The following is a 19,875-nucleotide window of genomic DNA, read 5'->3' as shown; positions in this document are numbered from 1 at the left end:
ATTTTAATAATTCTTAAGAATAATGCCTTTTTAAAATACACAATACAATCAAAGACAAGAGTAATCGCTTATCCAAATTTATTAGCAAATTTAGAAAACATACAAATGATGTCACAGCTTCAGGTCTTCAGGCACAGGTAATAATTTTCTACAGTTTTGATCATCAATGGATTTCCAGGCCTTTCCTTTTTGTAGTGTCATAGAATGTTAGATTATAACATGTTTGACTCATTATCAACCATTTATAGACAGTATAAAATGATAGTAAAGTACATTGTCTTCCAACATATATGACAACAATTTATTACTTAAGTATCCACCTTGGTCTGTCTTCACAATTATTTTCATTTCTTCTATAGTGGCACCTTATCAAACATTAAAAATGTAAAAAAAGGCATAATAGAAGCTGAAACCCAATTTAGTAACTCCAACCTGTTCAATGTTTTGATCGTTTTCTTCATAAATATGAATCTTTCTTTCTGCTCTCTTACACATACTAACAAACATACAAAGAAAAACAATGAGAAGGGGTAATACATATTTTTAAAACCTAGAGAAACATAAATGTTAGCTTTTAACTTGTTAGTATCCACATGCTAAAATCTGTCAGAAGATAATGCTTTCCCTTATTGTATTCTCAACCTTTTTGAGTGATCTGTAAAGGGCAAATAACACGCCAATCCAATCCGCTTTGCTACAAAGTCTGTTAAATATATCTGAGGCCAAACATTTAAGATAAAACTGGAAGAAATGTTGAAAAGATAAAGAAAAATCAAAATAACAGAAGAGCAAATTTGCTTGCTTGGACTAATCTCTTTCAAAATCTTGGTATAAGAAAGTCAGTGCATTCAAAACATTCAAAAGCGTCCCCCTAGACATAAGACTCAAATGTTGACATCATGTCTGTCGAATAAAGCCTTTATGCTCATCTCTTCTATTCAAACAGACTCATCATTGGTTTGATCATTCAGTGTTTTCTGAGAGGCTTTTACAGGACAAGTGCGATGCTACAGTGATTAACAGATTAAGTTTTGGTCTCTCTTTCATATGTCAAATCAAGGTGGCAGGACTGGGCTGATGTCACAGTGGTTGAGGTTGGAACGGTCCTCCTATGTGATCTTCAAAGTACTACCATAGGTTTGCTGTACCACCACCTGCACATTGTCAAGGATGAAATCAAAGGCCATGCTCCACACTGACTCCGAGGATTGCTGCATAAGTCTGAGATGACAAATCATCAAAAAAAGAGATGCTTAACAGCTTTACACAGAAAGTCTGAAATTGTCTATGATCCATTTTGGGGTATTATGTTAAGGTATTATGTATATTAGGCTTTGACACATTTCTCTTAAAACATCTCAGCTAAAACAAAATACACCAGTGAAATTAATATTTTGAATACATGTATATTTATATATTTCTTATATATACAGTATCTCACAGAAGTGTGAACACCCCTCACATTTTTGAAAATATTTTATTATATCTTTTTATGTGACTGAAAAAATGACACTTTGCTACAATGTCAAGAAGTGAGTGTACAGCTTGTATAACAGTATAAATTTGCTGTCCCTTCAAAATAACTCAACACCCAGCCATTAATGTCCAGTGTTGGGTGTAACTAGTTACTAAGTAGTTAGTTACTGTAATTTAACTACTTTTCCCTTGAAAAAATTAAGTTAATTACATTTCCTACTGATGTAATTAACAAAAAAAACATTTGTGTAATATATGTTTGTGCAATAGTGGAATTGACATTGAACTTCAAAGTCTAACTTTAAAATCCGTGCTTTAATGTATAATTCTGAGATTTGAATTCTAAGTATTTGAATTACTTAAGAGCCGTTTCATGTCCTTCCTTGCATCACTAATCAAGGTTGATATAGGATTTAGAAAGTAATTAGTAATAAGTAATTAAATACTTTTTAGAGAGAGAGTAATTTGTACAGTAATATAATTAAACTGTTAAATATTTATTTAGTAACTAGTAATTCATTAAGTTTTCAGAGTAACTTACCTGAACACTTAATGTCTAAGCCCGGGCAACAAAAGTGAGTGCACCCCTAAGTAAAATTGTCCAAATTGGTCCTAAAGTGTCAATATTTTGTGTGGCCACCAACACACCATTATTTTCCATCACTGCCTTAACCCTAAGACCTTGCGTTCCTACACCTTCCGTTTGAGGATGCCCCACAGATGCTCAATAGGGTTTAGGTTTTCCCCCTTAACATCAGCTTCTTTAGCAAGGCAGTGGTCGTCTTGGAGGTGTGTTTGGGGTCGCTATCATGTTGGAATACTGCCCTGTGGTCCAGTCCCCAGAAGGGAGGGGATCATGCAACATGTACTGTATGTCACAGTACATGTTGGCATACATGGTTCTCTCAATGAACTGTAGCTCCCTAGTGCCGGCAGCACTCATGCAGCCCCAGACCATGACACTCCCACCACCATGCTTGAATGTAGGCGAGACATACTAGTCTTTGTACTCCTCCCCTAGTTGCCACCACACACTTGACACCATCTGAACCAAATAAGTCTATCTTGGTCTCATCAGACCACAGGACATGGTTCCAGTAATCCATGTCCTTAGTCCGCTTGTCTTGCAAAACTGTTTGCGGGCAAACTGTTTGCCGGCTTTCTGATGCACCATCTTTAGAAGAGGCCTGGGACGACAGCCATGCAGACAAATTTGATGCAGTGTGCGTCGTATGGTCTGAGCACTGACAGGCGGACCCCCCTTCAGGCTCTGCAGCAATGCTGACCCTTTTTCACAGAATATTCTGTAGGATGATTTTATGTAGAAAACTGTATAAAGACTTTTGCATGGATTTCACAAGCAGGGTCACATTTTGTGTTGAACACCGTTCTAATTGGGAAATTATTAGGATAGAAGTAGTTCTGGTATGAATGGCATGGAAAGGCTAATTTAGTAAGTAACTTTGTTTTCTGCTTATAAAAAAATCATACATTTTATACAGTATTTCCAACTGGACAAAATTTTCAAAAAACATTGTCCGGACCTCTGTTTGGAAGGAAATATGAAGAGCGGACCTCTTGGAACTTTAATTGATTACCCCTGGCCTAGGCCTTCTTTATGTAGAGCAACAATTCTTTTATTCAGATCCTCAGAGTTCTTTGCCATGAGATTTGCCATGTTGAACTTCCAGTGACCAGTAGGGATGGGTATCGATACGATTTGAATGATATCGATATCGAAACTGATCATCGATACCGGTACTTATCAATACTTGTATCGATACTAAGCTCTATAATTTGATGCAAAAACACATGATGTGAAAAGATGTTAACATTTTAAGTTTCTTTATTACAGCTGAGCTTTCGAACTGCAGTTTACAAATGCTTCTGAGCAAACAGATAATGCCACATAACAAAACGTGTGTTTTTTCCTTAGCATACCACTTACGGCACTTAGCATAGGCATAGGAGCACATCATAATGAAATTCAACATATTTACTTTATCACTATGGCAATTTGGCTGGCAGACCGTATTTATTTTTTCCTTTCTGGTTTTAGGTCTACATAAATTTAGTTTAGTAATACTATAATAATATAAAAGTAATATTTTTTATGTACTATTTTTAATAATTTTAGTAGCACATTTACTTCAATTAACTTAAGTAAGTAAATTTACTCCGTGGCCGAATTATTAAAAACAATGTTATAACTTGTTCTCAAATACTCATTCACGAGACCTTGTAACACTAACAAATCACATGACACCGGGGAGAGAAAATGGCTATTTGGGCCCAATTTGGACATTTTCAATTGTACTCACTTTTGTTGCCAGCGGTTTAGACAATAATGGCTGTGTGTGGAGTTATTTTGAGGGGACAGCTAATTTACACTGTTATACAAGCTGTACACTCACAACTTTACATTGTAGCAAAGTATCATTGCCTTAGTGTTGTCACATGAAAAGATATAATAAAATATTAAAACATTTGAGGGGTGTACTCACTTCTGTGAGATACTCTATGCATATTGGTTATATAATGGTTTATCTGCTACTGTACAAATTATAAGGTAATATTTTCCTGATTTAATATTTCTTTAATGTAATGTCAACATTTTGAAAGTATTTCAGGTAAGCAAATGAACATGAAAAAGTGCAGAATTTAATTTCAAAGTATTATGTCGCTTCACATTTTTCATTAAACAGGCAGGTTCGATATTTATTTAAATGTAGCAAAACAATTTCAGCATTTTGCAATAGAAGTTCTAACAGTATTTGCTGCAACTGGACATTATTTTTACTTTACATAATAAATGCTTAACACTTTTCTCTAAATCAAAATCAAGTCAGAACAATACCTCTTCATGTATTTGATGACAAGGTAGAGTTTCTCCAGATCTTTATCTTCCACAAGATCTGTGCAGTACTTCACCACCTGGAGTATGTCCTCCTCCATTGGTTCTTAGAAGATTAAACACACAAGTTAAAGCCGATATACAGTGTAAATATGTATCGCTTTGCAAATTGGTTGACTCTTTAAGTATGCAGATCCTGTTCTGCCCTACCTGAGATGGTGGTGACCCATTCATGAAGCAAAGTTCTGATGTCACTAAAATCAAAAGCTCCAGCTAGGGTCGGGACCGGGCGGGGATTAAATTTCGACAATGTCTTTGGGGCATCTGTGCTCGGAGAGGACGTGCACCGTACACTTTCACTCTACCAAACAGAAAATGAATAGAAGACTTTATAGAAGAACGAATAATGAATAAATATCTACAGTATTTGTCATCAAAATAAAGTATTTGCTGTATAAATGTGAAATAATTAAAAAAGGCTTACTTTGAGGCCTTGATTGTTAATTGGCAGAGGAAGAATTTTCGAGGGGCTGGATTTGGCAGGACTGTTTCCAGTTTGTAACAACTTTTTTATTGGACTGGGACCGTTTTTGGCAGGACTCGCATTTTTCCTCTTGTAGCGCCGCTTGGTTTTCCCTACTGCAGGCTGCTTTAGTTGAGGAAATTGTTTTTTCTGTTCCACTACAAAAATGTTGGAAAAAAAGAGAAATACACTGTTTTCTTCCTTTGAGAAATAATCTGTGTGATATCACTACATTCATAATTGTTACTTACCAGCAGCACTTTGAGCTAGAGCATTTTCTTTGTTCCTATAAGCAGAGCACAGCTCCTCCTGTAGCTCTTTGGGAAGTGCTGCAAACACATCTGGGTCTACCTGTTGGAAGCCAAGCCAAATTGCTTGATATCTAAAAATAAAGGTTTTAATTTCTTCTTGCATAAACCTTATCGTGGACCATACCTGGGAGAAGTCAGGTAGCTCCAGTACAATGCCTGTTGTACTTGGTTGTCCTGACTGGTTTGGAATCTGCAGAATAAGGGTGCCAAGCATTGGAGATGGAGCGGATGTGATTCGAGGTGGCGTTGAGAGATGAAATGAGGTGCTGGGCCGTTCCTCTCTGTGGCTCCAGGACTGCTCCACCTGTTTCCTTAACTCTGCAGGTAACGCTTCTAAAACGGACTGGTCCACCTAAAAAGAAAAAAGAGGTGAAACACTGTCAAGTTTACGGACTGTTTACACACACATATCATCATTTGCACTCTATACTGCTCACTTGCACACCAGGAATATTACACTGAATGCTCATTTGCACTAATGGACTACTTTCATAACTGCATTACCTCATCTACTGCACTGTAACTTTCATAACTGCATTACCTCATCTACACTGCAACTCATCTATTGCATTACTGCATCTATTGCATAACTAACTACATCTACTCATCTATTGCACTATAACTTCAATAACTGCATTACTCATCTACTGCACTGTAACCTTAATAACCGCATGAACGCATCTACTGCACTGTAACTTCAATAACTGCACTAACTCATCTACTGCACTGTAACCTCAATAACTGCACTAACTCATCTACTGCACTGTAACCTTAATAACCGCATTAACGCATCTACTGCACTGTAACTTCAATAACTGCACTAACTCATCTACTGCACTGTAACTTCAATAACTGCACTAACGCATCTACTGCACTGTAACTTCAATAACTGCACTAACTCATCTACTGCACTGTAACTTCAATAACTGCACTAACTCATCTACTGCACTGTAACTGTATAACTGCATCTACTCATGTATTGCACTATTACTTCAATAACTGCATTAACTCATGTACTGCACCGTACTTTTAATAACCGCATCAACTCATCTACTGCACTGTAACTTTAATAGCTAATGTCTGTAACTAATGCACACTCAAGGCACTTGCACTATTGTATAGTCTATATTGTTATCTGTTCATAAACACCTGTACATTAATGTTCACAGTATATAGCCTTCGTTTATATTGTTCATAGTACATACCGACTGTCATATTTTCATAGTACATGCCCATTGTAAAGTATTTTCCTAATATTGTATTCTGTATTTATTCACACTGTATATCCTGCACTTGCTAATTGCACTTCTGGTTAGACCTAAACTACATTTCGTTACACTGTACTTGTATATGTGTAATGACAATGAAGTTAAATCTAATCTAATCTAATCTAAAAGTTATTTACTCGCACAATCGATAGTACATTAAAGCAAAGAGATCTCTAACCTGAGAGGGCGATGGGACCTCAATGCTAAGGTTTAGGGACGTCCTGACATGGTTGGGTGTGCGTGGGTTGGAAAGTTCTCCTTTACTCGTCCCAGGTAATGGATCTAGGAGGGTAGAATGTGGTGATTGGGGAGGGAGAACTCCCTCCTGATTAGACGAGAAAGGTCTGGATGGTGAAGAGTTTGTCAGACCGTCTATAATACAGAGCAGAAAAACTTTTTAGATCACCAGTCTCAGATCACTGTATGATCTGAATATTCCCATATTATATACAGGGTTTTGACCTTGTGCTAGAGAATCTTTATTCTGTCTGTGGACAGGTTGTCTGGCCTGCAGCATGTCTCTAATCGAACGGCCACGAGAGGACCCATGTCCAGATGGGTCTGCGTGCGAACCCTCCAACTGCTGTACCTGCAGCCCCACGCCCCTCATGTCCTTCACATCTAACTTCATGGCATGAAATATCTTAATGGCCTCTGTGGCAATCACCTGGCCACTGTCTGTGGGATGAGCTAGTAAAACAGATCTGCAAAGTGACAACAAACGACCACTCAACATATATTCACATCACAACAAATTCATCACAATTTCAAGTCTGTTACCTTGCAAGGTTGTCACAGATACCATGACCACCATATTTGGCAGGTTCTACCGGAGCTCCAACTTTCCGCATCATGACCTTCAGTGTGACACGTCGACCTCTAAGCCCCGCCCCCTCCAACCTCTTCTGCACCTCCATAGACAGGTTAGTAAGAAAAGACTCGGCCTCTTCAACCTAGAAAAGTATTAGACAAAATGGCAAGCTAACGAGAAAAGTCAACAGATTCTGAAGTTTCCGTAGTAACTTGTATACTTCTAAACCTGTGTGAACCGAATGTTGTAGTTCATCTCCGCGGACACAGACTTCCTCTCCTTCTCGCTGCGCACAGGTCTGTCATCCAGCCCCCTGCAAAAGCGGAAAAGGGTCTGACCTGTCCGTGGTCCAAACTCCTTCTGCAGTCGAGATATGGACAACTGCTGCAGGTCCCCACACGTGCTCACACCCAGGGATGCCAGCTTGGAGCTCATTGAGCGACCCACACCTGAAGGCAAAAAGAAATCATAATGCCAAATATGGTGAATTTTAAGCAATACCTTTTAAATACGCAGAATGCTTTTTTCTTACCGGGCAAACTAGACACGGGTTGATCTCTGATAAAATCATCCACCTCCTCTGATCTGAGGAAGTACTGTCCGTTCGGCTTGGCTTTACGAGTCGTCATCCGAGCAAGGAGGATGTTTGAACCTGATCAAAAATGACAAAACGCTCTGTGAGCATCTGCAGATGTATGTGTGCTGTACCCAAGTCCATTTATAAAGGCAGACAACACGCACCCATTCCAACCGAGGCCGAGCAGCCAGTTTTCTCCTTAATGTCTGCACGGATGGCCCCAGCAAGTTCATCAGGGGTTACCCCAAGCTCAGCCAGAAGAGCCGTGGCATCCACCAGCGCCTCGTCGCAACTCAATGCCTCGATGTTATGAGTAAAGCTTCAAACAAGAAACCGTGATGAACGAATAGTGAATTGTCTTTGTTTGATAATAAACAGAAAACAAATGTTAGATCAGTACCTGGCCAGGGTCTCGTACAGGGTCAACGCAACTTCTTTATATGCCTGGAAGTCATACGGCACAGACTCTAGATCAGGGCAAAGCTGCTTAGCCCGGCCAAAGAACATGCCGTTACGCACACCTGCCTGCCTGTTAGAAAGAAAAACGGCTGCTGCTAGAAAATGCACTATAACTTGTTAGGATAGTAAAAGTTTGGCTGTGTATAAACCGACAGTATATACCTGGCCTCATAACTGCAGGAAGCAATTTCAGCCATAGACAGTGCCGTCTGGTCCAGATTCACTCCATTACTGATAGTCTCCTCAGACTGGGGCGATGGGGTCATCTCAAAATCACCATCTGTTTTCTCTAAGTGCGCAAAAGACTTAACGGTTACCGAATTCAAACTGCACTTTGTATTGTTGTAATACAATATAGTAAATGTAGTATTTTAACAAATGCTTTTTGTCAGGGCTCACCATTTCTATACTGTTTCTGTTTATTCTGGTAGTATTGAAACTCAAGCTGAGGGTCAGCACCAGGACGCTGTGCAACACGGCCTGGACCACGGTTACTTGTGACGGCAACTGGTTTCCCTGCACAAACATATTGACCATAAGTTCTTCATGAGGTCTTCTGAGCAAAGACTGTTGACGGTACCAAGATCTAGGTTGAAGCTGAGAGGTGATCGTGCCTTTCAATTGCAGGGCCGAAACTTTGGAAAAGTCTTCCAGTCTCTCTCAGATTAGTCTTTTCAGAATCGGAATTTAAATCGAAGCTAAAAATTTACCTTTTTTCCAAGGCTTATGAGACATTTTAGAGCTCTCCTTAGAGTATTACGATTTGTCTCTTATCTGTGTTTGTTTTTGATTATCTCTCTTTTTTTAATGCATTACGGTCAAAACTGTTTGTCATTTATTCTTGTCCTTTTAGTAATGTTTTACAGCACAGTGGTCATCTACTGTTATTTTTATTGTGCTTTATAAATAAATGTTGATTTGATTTAGATTTGATAAGTTGAAAGTGATAGTTCACCCAAAAAGGAAAATTCTGTCATCATTTAATCACCCTCTTGCCATTTCAAACCAGTACGACTTTCTTCCTCAGAACACAAATGAAGATATTTTGAAAAACGTTAGTAACCAAACAGCACAAGCAACCATTTACTTCTATTGTATGCACACAAAACCAATGCAAGTCAATGGGTGCCCGTAATCAACTTTCTTCAAAATATTTCTTTTGTGTTCTGCAGAAGAAAGAAAGTCATACAGGTTGGAAACGACAAGAAGCTAAGTAAATAATGACAGCATTTGCATTTCTTGGTGAACTATCACATGAAAAAAATCAGTTCAGGGGTTGATGAATGATATACCTTTGAGATCTGGTCGGTGCCTGAGCCCAACTGACACAAAAAAGCAGTCCATATCCACATGCAGGATACAAGACTGACGCACTTGAGGAGCAGGCATCGAGGAACCTGGGCCAAAACGTTTTTTTAGCATATAGTCAAAACAACACACGTACCTACATGTATTTTAAACAATACACAAATGCACAAACATTTACAACATGATACCTGAATGGCAATTCGCTTTGAGCTTCCTCAGTTTCTCTTTTCCATAGAAAACAGCACCACCTGCTGCTCTCCGCCTGGTCTGCAAGGTGTTCACATACTCTGAGAACTCGTTCCGCCACGTAGAAATATGATGCAGCCTCGAATGAGAAAAAAACTCTGATATTATTCCAGCTTCTGCCCCGTGAGATGCCTGTTTACTTCCCGACTGCTTACTACAGTCTGCATGGGCGGAGTTAGAGGTTGTGTGGTAACTTCCATTTAGTCGAACTTTGCTGGTCTGGTTTTGCAGATTACTCGTCTCTGCTGAAGTCCCTGGATTACATGTTGGTTTTGGTTGAAGTTCATTTTGCATATTGTAAGGTACATGCTGCTCTACAGGGGCCGGTGTGGACACTGAGGGCCTCTGATGCAGATCTGCTTTTGAGCCAGTACAAGAGAGGTTAGACAGCTGCTCTTTCTCATTGTGTCCTGACTGTGGGTTGTTAGGGCGATGGGACTCTTCGTCAACAACCTGAGGAAGATGTTCTGTCAAGTCCTGAGGCTTTAAGGCACCATTCACAGGGTGGAGGTAACCATTGGTTAACAGCGGGTCTCTCGAGCCTCTTGACAAAGGGGCACAAAAGTTGTCATCGTCTTCATTGTGTGTCCCATTCATTCTATGGCTCCCTGCATCTTCATCAGAGATGATGCTATACGAGCCATTTCTGAAAGACAAAACACAAGTGTGTTTTTGTTTAACATAAACAGAAATCACTGTGCTATTTAACTTAGGTGGGGTACATGTGCCAAACATACAACTGGGGTGTTACATTATACCAGTATTGGCAATAAAAGTAATATTAAAGGAATTGTTCATTGTTGTTTCTTTCCAAAACATTCGGCTAGAAAGAAAAAAGTAACTAAAAAGCAGAGGATGTATAATGCTGTTTTCGCACAAAATTCCACGCTCTTTATTACTCGCGGGAAAAGTTCGAGCTGACAAATATTTTTAACCCACACGAAGAATCTTTGCATTGACTTTGTATGTAATTTACTAGTGCAAATCGCTTATATTGCGTTTGGTGTGAACACAGCATTGTTCAACACTGCCATGAGTGTGGGGTGGTGGTGAATCTGTGAATCTGTAAATAAATCAACTAAATAGTGCAGAGCAGATTCATTTAATTGTTGGCATGATGGGCTCATAATACAGCCTATAAAGATAGAGATCAGTCTTATAACTGGTGCTCATGCAGATGAGTTGGATTTCTATATATTCCTTTTATAAAGCATACTCACAGTTTGATATCTAGCTGGTGATTGATTTGCTCGGTGGAGTTTGTTGCGTGGTTAAGGTGAGTGGATTTGAGGACGTCTTTAGATGGCTGGACGCCGTCTGATTGGATGAGGCTCAAACTGGGTTTGGCTGGGTCACGGCTGGACACTGAATCCTGCCCTCCTCGTTTACACATGCTGGTGAAGTTCAAGCCTTTCTGCTTAGTGTATAGCTGATACTGAATGTAAGAAAGCTGACGGCCTGCCTTAATACTGAAAAAAAAATATTTTAATAATATTGTGCTCTTATTATGCATTTTTACTCACATGGTACGGAGACACACACACACCTGTCTGTAATCCATTCTGGTCGCACTACTTTCTCTCCTCTAAGCTCCTGTATTTTGTTGTTGGGCAGGTTGGTGGCGATGATGTGAGTGGTTTTGGAGCGAGAGTAATACAGATGGAACTGGCCACCGTGCAGCATCATCAGCCTGCGCAGCTCATCGGCACAGGGATCTAGACACAACATGCATACAAGTGTCAAAAATTTTACCAGTTTTAGGTTTCTTCATTTGTGCTTCAAATAATGAAAAAAATATTGTATGAAAGTGCTAGCATTAAATGTCCCAATTACTGCTTATTTTAAGGGACAGTTCACAAAAAACTAAAAAAAAAACTAAACTAAAATTCTGTCATTTACTCAAATCTTTTGTTCAAATCTGTATAACTGTTAAAAAAATTTTGATATTTGGAAGAATTCTTGTAACCAAACAGTTCTTTGCCACCATAGTAGAAAAAAATGCTTTATAAATTTCTTATTGAACACAAAAGAAGATATTTTGAATAATGTAGGACCTAGTTTTGGGTAACTTTTGACTACCATTGTATAATACTGACATACTGACTTCTGTCTTTCCTTGGTCATTTGTGGTCAGCGGTAATAGTAAAATCCTGCATATGTTTTAATGAAATCTCGTGTATGCTTTGTAAAAATATTGCATTGACCTGGTTCAACTTTTTCCAACTACTTACTGAAGAATTATACATAAGTATGAATAAATGTCATATTAAACTGTTTTTTTATTATTAACTGTAATAATTGTCATGTAACAAGAAAAACACAGTTACTTCTGTCTATTTTTGATCATTTGGGGTCGGCAGTAATATTATTTTCGAATGAATACCCATATTTCTGGTATGAGCAGTCTTCCTATTATCTTTCTCCATGTTAATCAGACATTAATACAGATTTGGAACAACTTGAGGGAGAGTAAATGAATACACAATTTAAATTTTGGGGTGAACTGTCCCTTTATAAATAATTTAGAATATTGATTTTTCTTTTTTTATTATTATAAATGAAATAACGTGTCTGTAGTGGAGTAGGCGGGGCGAGACCGTGGTTCGAGACCGGTGAATTATTGTTAATGAGCGCCAGCTGTGCACGCACAGGTCTCGAATCACGTAGGAGATCGGGAGCCTATAAGAGAACGAGCGACCGGACCGTCGATGAAAGAGGACCGGGCCCGAACATGTATTATGGTTGTATGTATGTGTTATTTCCGTGTTTTTGGTTTGTGATTTCTTTTGTTCGCCGGCGGTCGTCCGTGAGGGGCCGCCGGCTGTTATTTAAACTTTATTTAAATGTCTTCCCGTTCTCGCCTCCTTCCTTCCCTACTTTGAATCTTTCTACAGTGTCCTATATTTTAAGTCTAAACTGTACATAACATAATAAAATAATAATAATCTCATTTTGAGAAGAAAGTCTCACTCTTCTAAGAGTATGTCAGAAAGAGGCCTGACCTGTGTAACCGTTGACGTAGATGGCCACATTGCTGAAGATACAGGAAGCCTTCCCATCCTTCTTTCTCTCGATGGGGGCGTCCTTCTGAAACTGCTCCTGAAGCTTTGCTACTTTTGCAGCCATGTAACCACCCTAAACATAAATTCAACAAACACCCAAGCAATGAGAACTTAAAGAAACACCCATTTAAACAAAGACAGCACATGCAAAGAGAGCTCAAACCAGGAGACAAAGCAGACAGACTGGACATTCACACCTAACACACCAAGTATGTCTAAAAAAAACGAGTGTACGGGATTACAGACACACACATGCACACAAAGAAAAATGTGCCGTGTCTGGCTGACAGGCTTTTGATTACGCCTCAGACGTTCAATGAGACTGGAAGTGCAAGTCTGCCCTGCTGGCACGGCGACTCTCTGTCTCCATGGCAACGGATGGAACGCTGGGAATCAGAAATCGAGTCTGAACCAATAAACAGACGCAAGGACAAATAATCCACAATACTTACTTGCTTCACCTGTACTGAGAAGAGATTCCCCTGAACATCATTAATATAGCCAACACAAAGACTGTTCTGTGTTTAATTATACTGCAAATCCTGCACACAGTTATTGATAGACATGAACTGGTAAAAATTCATATTCACAGCCTTTCTTGGGATCTGGGGAGTGTTAAATAATTAGTGTTGTAAAATAATAAAAAGCTAATTGCTATATCAAAATCGAATAATATAAAAACCTCACCCTTTCGGTGGCAAAATGCTTAGTTGCCTTGCCACCTTTTTTTTATTTAACTATTTAGTTAGTTACTATTCATTTTATTTGGCTGTTATTTATTTCATGCATTTGCATTTATTTGATTTCAATTAATTTATAGTATGAGTCCCTGATGTCATATGTTTCATGTTCTCTTGTTTGTTTGTTTTTAAAAAGAAATAAACCAAAAATGTTTTCAAAAAAGGATGGATTTGTAGCGTTTTGAAAAAAATAAAAATAAAATTTGAATTTATAATCGACAATATTGTTGTTTCATTTAACAATCATTGTTTAACATGTTCAGACTGGGCCAACAGACCATTTTAACAGGATAAATTGAATATTAACAAAATGTATGGGTCTAGTTAAATTTTTTAATTTTCATGAAAACTATTAAAATGGATTTATAGCGTTGTGGAAAAGAGCTCTTCATATACAGCTGTGGAAAAAATGTAGAGACCATTTGAAGACCCTTTTGAGTTTTTCTGAATTTACAATTTATAGGTATGCGTTTAGGTAAAAAAAAAATGATTGGGTGACCTACTAACAGTATTTGTTCCAAATTTCAAACATAAATATTGTTTATATTTGCAAAAAAGGAAAATTGATGAAACAGGTCAAAATAACAAGAGATGGTCTTAATTCTTTCAGACCTCAAATACTGAAAAGTGAATATGATCTTGTTTTCTTTGAAATATAATACAAGCGTAATATTTGTAGGCCTACATGTATTTAGGAAAAGTAAAAAAACAATTACAGTATGCGGTAACCTTCATTTTTATCAGTTATATCATGCGGTATGTCGTTCACATTGCTGTTTGATGACTTTGTCACACCTGAGGTTTGATTTTTCAACAAACACTGGGCTGTAATGGCCACAAATACAACAAGAAATGCTGATTAAATAAAAATTTTAGTAACCCTTACTGACAGTTAACTAAAAATCTATTCACATTTGATGCTTGCTGAAAGGTCATTTCGAATCCATGGTGGAAAAAAAATTGAGAATAAGAAGTTCTTACGATTCCTCCCCATCCATCATCTTCACTGGCTTTATTTCTCCAACCATCTCGACTCATACTGAGGGACCTAGAAAAAAATGAAAGGAAATGGACTAAAAAATCCACAAATCTTTTGAAATCAAGCGAAAAGAGGCACATAATTCTGATGGCATGATAAAACACGCACATATGTTCTCTTCTTCAAACTTGCATATGTTTACACACTTTAGTCCAACACAAGTCTTTCCAACAGCTGTTGAGTGACAATCTACTTTATTTAAGAAAGTGGATCTTTGTTTGAAAATCAGAGGACACGTTTCATCCCTCTGAAAGAGGAGGTCAAGAGCGAGCACAGGATTAAGGTAGTCAAATACCCAGTATCTAAAATGACTCCATGTACAATTCTACTTCAGTGTACATTGTAGAGATCAGTTCACAATACAAGATTGTGTGTGTGTGCTCATCTCAGTACCATGCAATACAAGGAAAGAGACTAAATCAACTCTGTCAGAGAAAGTATGAAACAAAGCTTCAAGCATGTGTTTTCCCAATTCATCGCACAGAATCACATACACACAATCTTATTCTCCACAGGAAGCTCTATCAACCACGTCTTCACGTTTCATCCCGGCACTCTATCGCAAGCAAGCATACTGTGCCAACACAATGCCTCTAATCTGTTTCCTCCAGACACGCACACACTCCCCACTGAAATGGAACATCAAAGTGACTGTCTCCATCTTCTGTTTGGTTCCTCGCTCCATTTCTCTCATTCTCAAACACAAACATACACATGCCCACTACAGCGGGATGTAAAACACTGAGACAGCCAGAAACTCTATGTGAAGCTCTAGGTTAACCTGATCATCTCAGCCGGCTTCCTCCCGTCATACCGGTTGAGATATCTGCAGTGGCACAGTGTCAGTGTCGGTGAGCCAGAATAAAGTCAATCTGTGTCATGTTGGCAATACTTGGAAATGTATTTGATAAGTGATCAGAGTGAAAAAATGGTGCTGCCATGTGCTATTGGTCAGAACACACAGATAGCGCTGCCCCAAGACACACATCATTGGCTGACTAGTTGTGTTAGGATGGTCAGGATCAGAACCGTTGATGGAGCCCTCAATAGTGCCAAACAAATCTCTGCTGTTAACCCATTTAAATGGATTTTACCAATACAGATAAGAGCAACTATATTTGCTGAATATATTAGCACATTGTGTAATATAAGATCCATGAATATAAGTTCTTTTGACTATAAGATATGTCCACCAAGTAGTTAAAGGTCCCATTCCCTGCAATCTCATTTTTCAACCTTGAGTTAGTTTGTAATGTTACTGTTAGAGCATAAACAATTTAGAACGATCCGCATGTTTTTAACTGATAAAGTGAAGTTGACGCCATTGTTACTGTTTTTTGCTAAAAGCCAAAGTTTATGAATACACGTGCACTGAGAGGGGCACGGACCAATCACAACAGCCTGAGAAGCGGAAGCTCGATGATATGGTATGAGTGTGACGTCTTAACACAGACACTCTAACCAGGGAACCAATCACGACAGACTTGGTAAGCCTTACCAATCAGAGCGTTTTGGAAGGAGGGACTTTATATAAGCCGGATGATATCCAGTTTTTTTCCTAAGAAGAGGGACCACGGTAAACAATAAACTTGAGATATGTGTAATATAATGTGTTTTTTATAATAATAAACATTAACTTCCATTGTTAAACACCCAAAAAACATAATCAAAGCCTCAAAAACAGCAAAAGAAAGGCTCCTTTAAAATGTATAAACATGCCGTTATACAATGCCGGGAGACATTGAAATGATTAGGCTTCAGATCCTTGATTGGAACTATTGTTCGCTCCATGACACAAGTTACTTCCGCATTCCATTTTTCCAACAGAGGTCTATGTGACTGTCGAGACTGTTTAAGAACAGCTATCTGGTCAGCTACTGGGTTTAACAGGGCGGAGTTTTGATGCCACTGCAGCATTTGCATATTTATGGAAATCAATTACAACAATAAACACTTTAGATTTAAATGAATAATTCACCCAAATTGTATTAACTCATAACAGAATTTTTATTTTAGGCTGTCCCTTTAAGAAACAAGTTTTACGTTAAGAGCTCCAGGAGCCACAAATCGGTGACATGTCCAAAATTCAATGGTGCATTGACACATAAACTAGTCTAAGATACAGCATCCAATAATACTGACGATAAACATTTGCCATGTCAGTTACCAGTTAAACAAAAGATCATGAAGACAGCAATGGAGTAGACTTACACAACTTAACTCTGCAACCACGTGACATCGTGCGTTTATGTGCTTACAGATAGAAAGACAAACTTTTCAACATGAAATACCAGATATAAAGGGTTGCATAACACCATAAATGCTCCATCTTCTTTTTCTAAATGTGATTTACTAAGCCATAAGACTTCTAACGCTTATTTTCAACACATCCATTTAAGTAGTAAGTACACACATCGTCCGCTGTGAGTGTGCAAGCCAGGGCATGTTGGCCGTGTGCATTGATCTGTGTCTCGCAATGTGCGACTATGTTGGAAACAAACACTCAGTCCGCAAAGAGTTAGCGGGACAGCTTATGGATGCAGTAGTCGGACATGGAGGAGACTAACAAGGCAAGTGACATTTTGTGCACAAACTGCATCCCGGACAACCTTTGCAACCTCTGTACAAGTGCAACACCAATCAAATCGATTAGTTCGGTTCTGCACAACAAAACAAAAGCACCACGAGGCGTGTGGCTTGCGGTTTCTTCTTTTAAACGAAACATTTAAAAATTGACAACATTGCTCACCAATTATCCCCCTTCTTTACAGATGTATTTTGCTCAAACCAAAGCGCCTTTGTTTCCGCTCCTGCGCTGCGTCCTCCCCTCTTGCGTCAATTTGCAAAGATTACAAACAGAGACGTCGTGCATGCTGGCCTCTTTTCATACCAAAACGCGTCTGTAACTGCACGATTCGCCCCTTTTACCCTTCACTCGTATCTCTCCATTGCTGTCCGGTTGCTCACTGTCGCCTCTGCCACTGCTAGATATTCGGCTTGTTTTCCGCGGAATATCCACCTCCTCTCTGCCGGGGTCACGCAGTGACAGCGTCACCTCTGCCTATATCATACAGCGGCCTCTAGCGGAAAGTTAAATTATTACACTGTATTTCACATCTAGCGGAACTACGTCGTATCTCGCAGCGTCCTCTAGTGGGCTAACGTTACTTTTCAAACTGCACTTGACGCAGGACAGAGGTAAGCTTGTGAATAATAATCATGGTATCAAACAGTCGCTTTGTGTGTCTGCGATCGCGAATGCAATTGCTTGTGTATATTAATTAGGTCAGGCAGATGTTGTTTGGTGAATTTTGATTGGTGAATGCCTGAAGCGTGCTAGGACGAACCAAACCTTCGCCGTAGTAGGATTCATCAATTCCTTCTGCAATGAAAAGGTGAGCTGGGTTCAATTAAGATGCACCTGTGATTTAGCTGACATGAAGCTCTTGTGTAGTTTTTTCTGCGCAATGATCAGAAATTATCCTTAGAAATACATCATGTTGAGACTACACTGAAACTACACTTTGTCTTTATATAATCTGTCTGATACTCAACTGTCCCCAGATAACCTGTAGTGCGCAGAGACTGCCTCACAAAGACAAAGTGTTACCTTTTACATTTTCTGATGGTGTTTATCGGTATATCAGAACAATATTGCGATGTTACATAATCATATCCGACCACATTAACCCATATGGTGCTGGTTAAACCGAATAGTGACGGTTTGTACAGATTTATTTCTGCTGGGGGTTTATGTGTGTAGTTGCCCAACAATGAGTCAAATAAACAGATGAGAGGCGAGTTCCATTAGGGTAGAAGCAGCAAGTGGTAAAAAATATCATGATGGTTTTTATCAGTTGGTATGTCGGCTATAATGGATGACTGTAAAGGCAAGCAGTACATACATACTGTTTATACAAAACATAATATATTTGTATTATTTCTATGAATCAATTAGGCTAATTGAAGATGGATCTAAATCATGATGTTTTAAAGACCCCCTGTGGTGAAAATCTAGTTGAAAGTCATGGAATTATATATATTTTTTTGTCAAAGTCATGGAATATCATATCAAATGCCAACTTTTTAGTCAGTTGGTCCTGAATTCGTTTTAAGGGACAAGATTATCGACTTCATGGGGGCTTTAAATCGTTTGAGCTCTCTTAAATTGTCAAAGTGACGTCACTTAATGTATCAAATTATTTTAACCACTTTAAATTTAAAAAGTGGATGATAATGAATCGCGTTTTTATTTTGTCAAATATGTTTTTTAAATGTCAGTTTAGGTCTGGTTACTGTTATAACAGTTCTGCTAACAGTTTTTCCAGTGGCCTATTTACATATTTTACTCCCTATTTTACATTTGGCTAAATATATATACTAGTTCAACAATAACAAAGTATGATACTTTAAATAACCTCCACAAATATATCTTAGTTATCCGAAGGTATATTTAAAATGACGAGCTTGTGCACAACACAGTAAACCTTTTCCATATGTTTTCCAATAGAGGGCAGTATTGATCTATGGCTTATCAAAGTGCAAAGACAACTGACACGGTTCGATTCTTATTTGACAAAAAAACTGGTGTCAAAAGTTCTTATCTTTTTATTAATAGGTTTATCATAACATAAAAAATTAAAATAGAGTAAAGACATAAAACAAATAAGGATACATAATTACAAATAAAGGATAAATAAATAGCATCTGACTTTAACACATCCCTTACAAAAAATGATAGGGTTTTACTATAGTTACAAAAAACATGGTTACTAACAATGGTTACATCAAAGGCAAAAGCCATGGTTAAACCATTTTTTACTTTAGGGAAACCACGGCAGTGCCAACAGTAATCAATATGCGAATATACCACACTTTCATTATCAAAACATGGTTTATTTTCATAAAGGATTGTAGTATATAACAAATTTGATATCACATGTTGTGGTCTTTTTGTTATTTGTGTTTTAAAATTTTGAACACTGAAGTGTGAAGGATTTTATTTGTTTTACATTATATTATATATTATCTGTGATTAGAGTGAAGGTGCGATGTTATGACATTAAATATATGAATAAGAGCAGATGCAAGCTATACTTTTAGAACAGCGCTTGTTTGAATACATTTAGCCTTAAGAGTTGAGTGCCAAGAAAAGGATTGCATATGCCAAATAGAAAAGCTCATACAAGATCATGAGAAAC

The 19,875-nt window shown here is 38.2% G+C and overlaps 1 protein-coding gene across 1 annotated transcript; it reads right to left on the bottom strand.

Moving 5' to 3' along the window:
• Positions 1-61: 61 nt before the first annotated feature.
• On the bottom strand, positions 62-17,742 carry rev1 (REV1 DNA directed polymerase). The gene is made up of 22 exons (XM_056754121.1): positions 17,424-17,742; positions 14,617-14,683; positions 12,836-12,968; positions 11,380-11,548; positions 11,054-11,302; positions 9,776-10,479; positions 9,572-9,676; positions 8,679-8,795; positions 8,442-8,568; positions 8,221-8,349; positions 7,985-8,139; positions 7,776-7,895; positions 7,472-7,692; positions 7,213-7,385; positions 6,895-7,136; positions 6,611-6,804; positions 5,289-5,516; positions 5,105-5,204; positions 4,815-5,011; positions 4,541-4,691; positions 4,334-4,436; positions 62-1,221 (listed from the first exon to the last, which is right to left on the bottom strand). Exons 2-22 carry the CDS (start codon positions 14,671-14,673, stop codon positions 1,110-1,112), a joined length of 3,786 nt encoding a protein of 1,261 aa, XP_056610099.1. The 5' UTR covers positions 14,674-14,683; positions 17,424-17,742; the 3' UTR covers positions 62-1,109.
• Between the last annotated feature and the right edge of the window lie 2,133 nt (positions 17,743-19,875).

Source organism: Triplophysa dalaica, chromosome 8 (assembly GCF_015846415.1).
Source record: "Triplophysa dalaica isolate WHDGS20190420 chromosome 8, ASM1584641v1, whole genome shotgun sequence".
NCBI lineage: Eukaryota > Metazoa > Chordata > Actinopteri > Cypriniformes > Nemacheilidae > Triplophysa > Triplophysa dalaica.
The sequence above is the reverse complement of the archived record's forward strand: the minus strand, read 5'-3'. Positions and strand labels throughout refer to the sequence as shown.

What these genes read in the sequence shown, in the direction of transcription:
- rev1 (XM_056754121.1), bottom strand. Translation starts at nt 14,673, where the DNA reads ATGAGTCGAGATGGTTGGAGAAATAAAGCCAGTGAAGATGATGGATGG. An exon ending in ATCTGTGACAACCTTGCAAG is followed by an intron (nt 7,137 to 7,212) that starts GTAACAGACTTG and finishes GTCACTTTGCAG; the next exon opens with ATCTGTTTTACTAGCTCATC. An exon ending in AGGTCCCATCGCCCTCTCAG is followed by an intron (nt 5,517 to 6,610) that starts GTTAGAGATCTC and finishes TTTTCTTTTTAG; the next exon opens with GTGGACCAGTCCGTTTTAGA.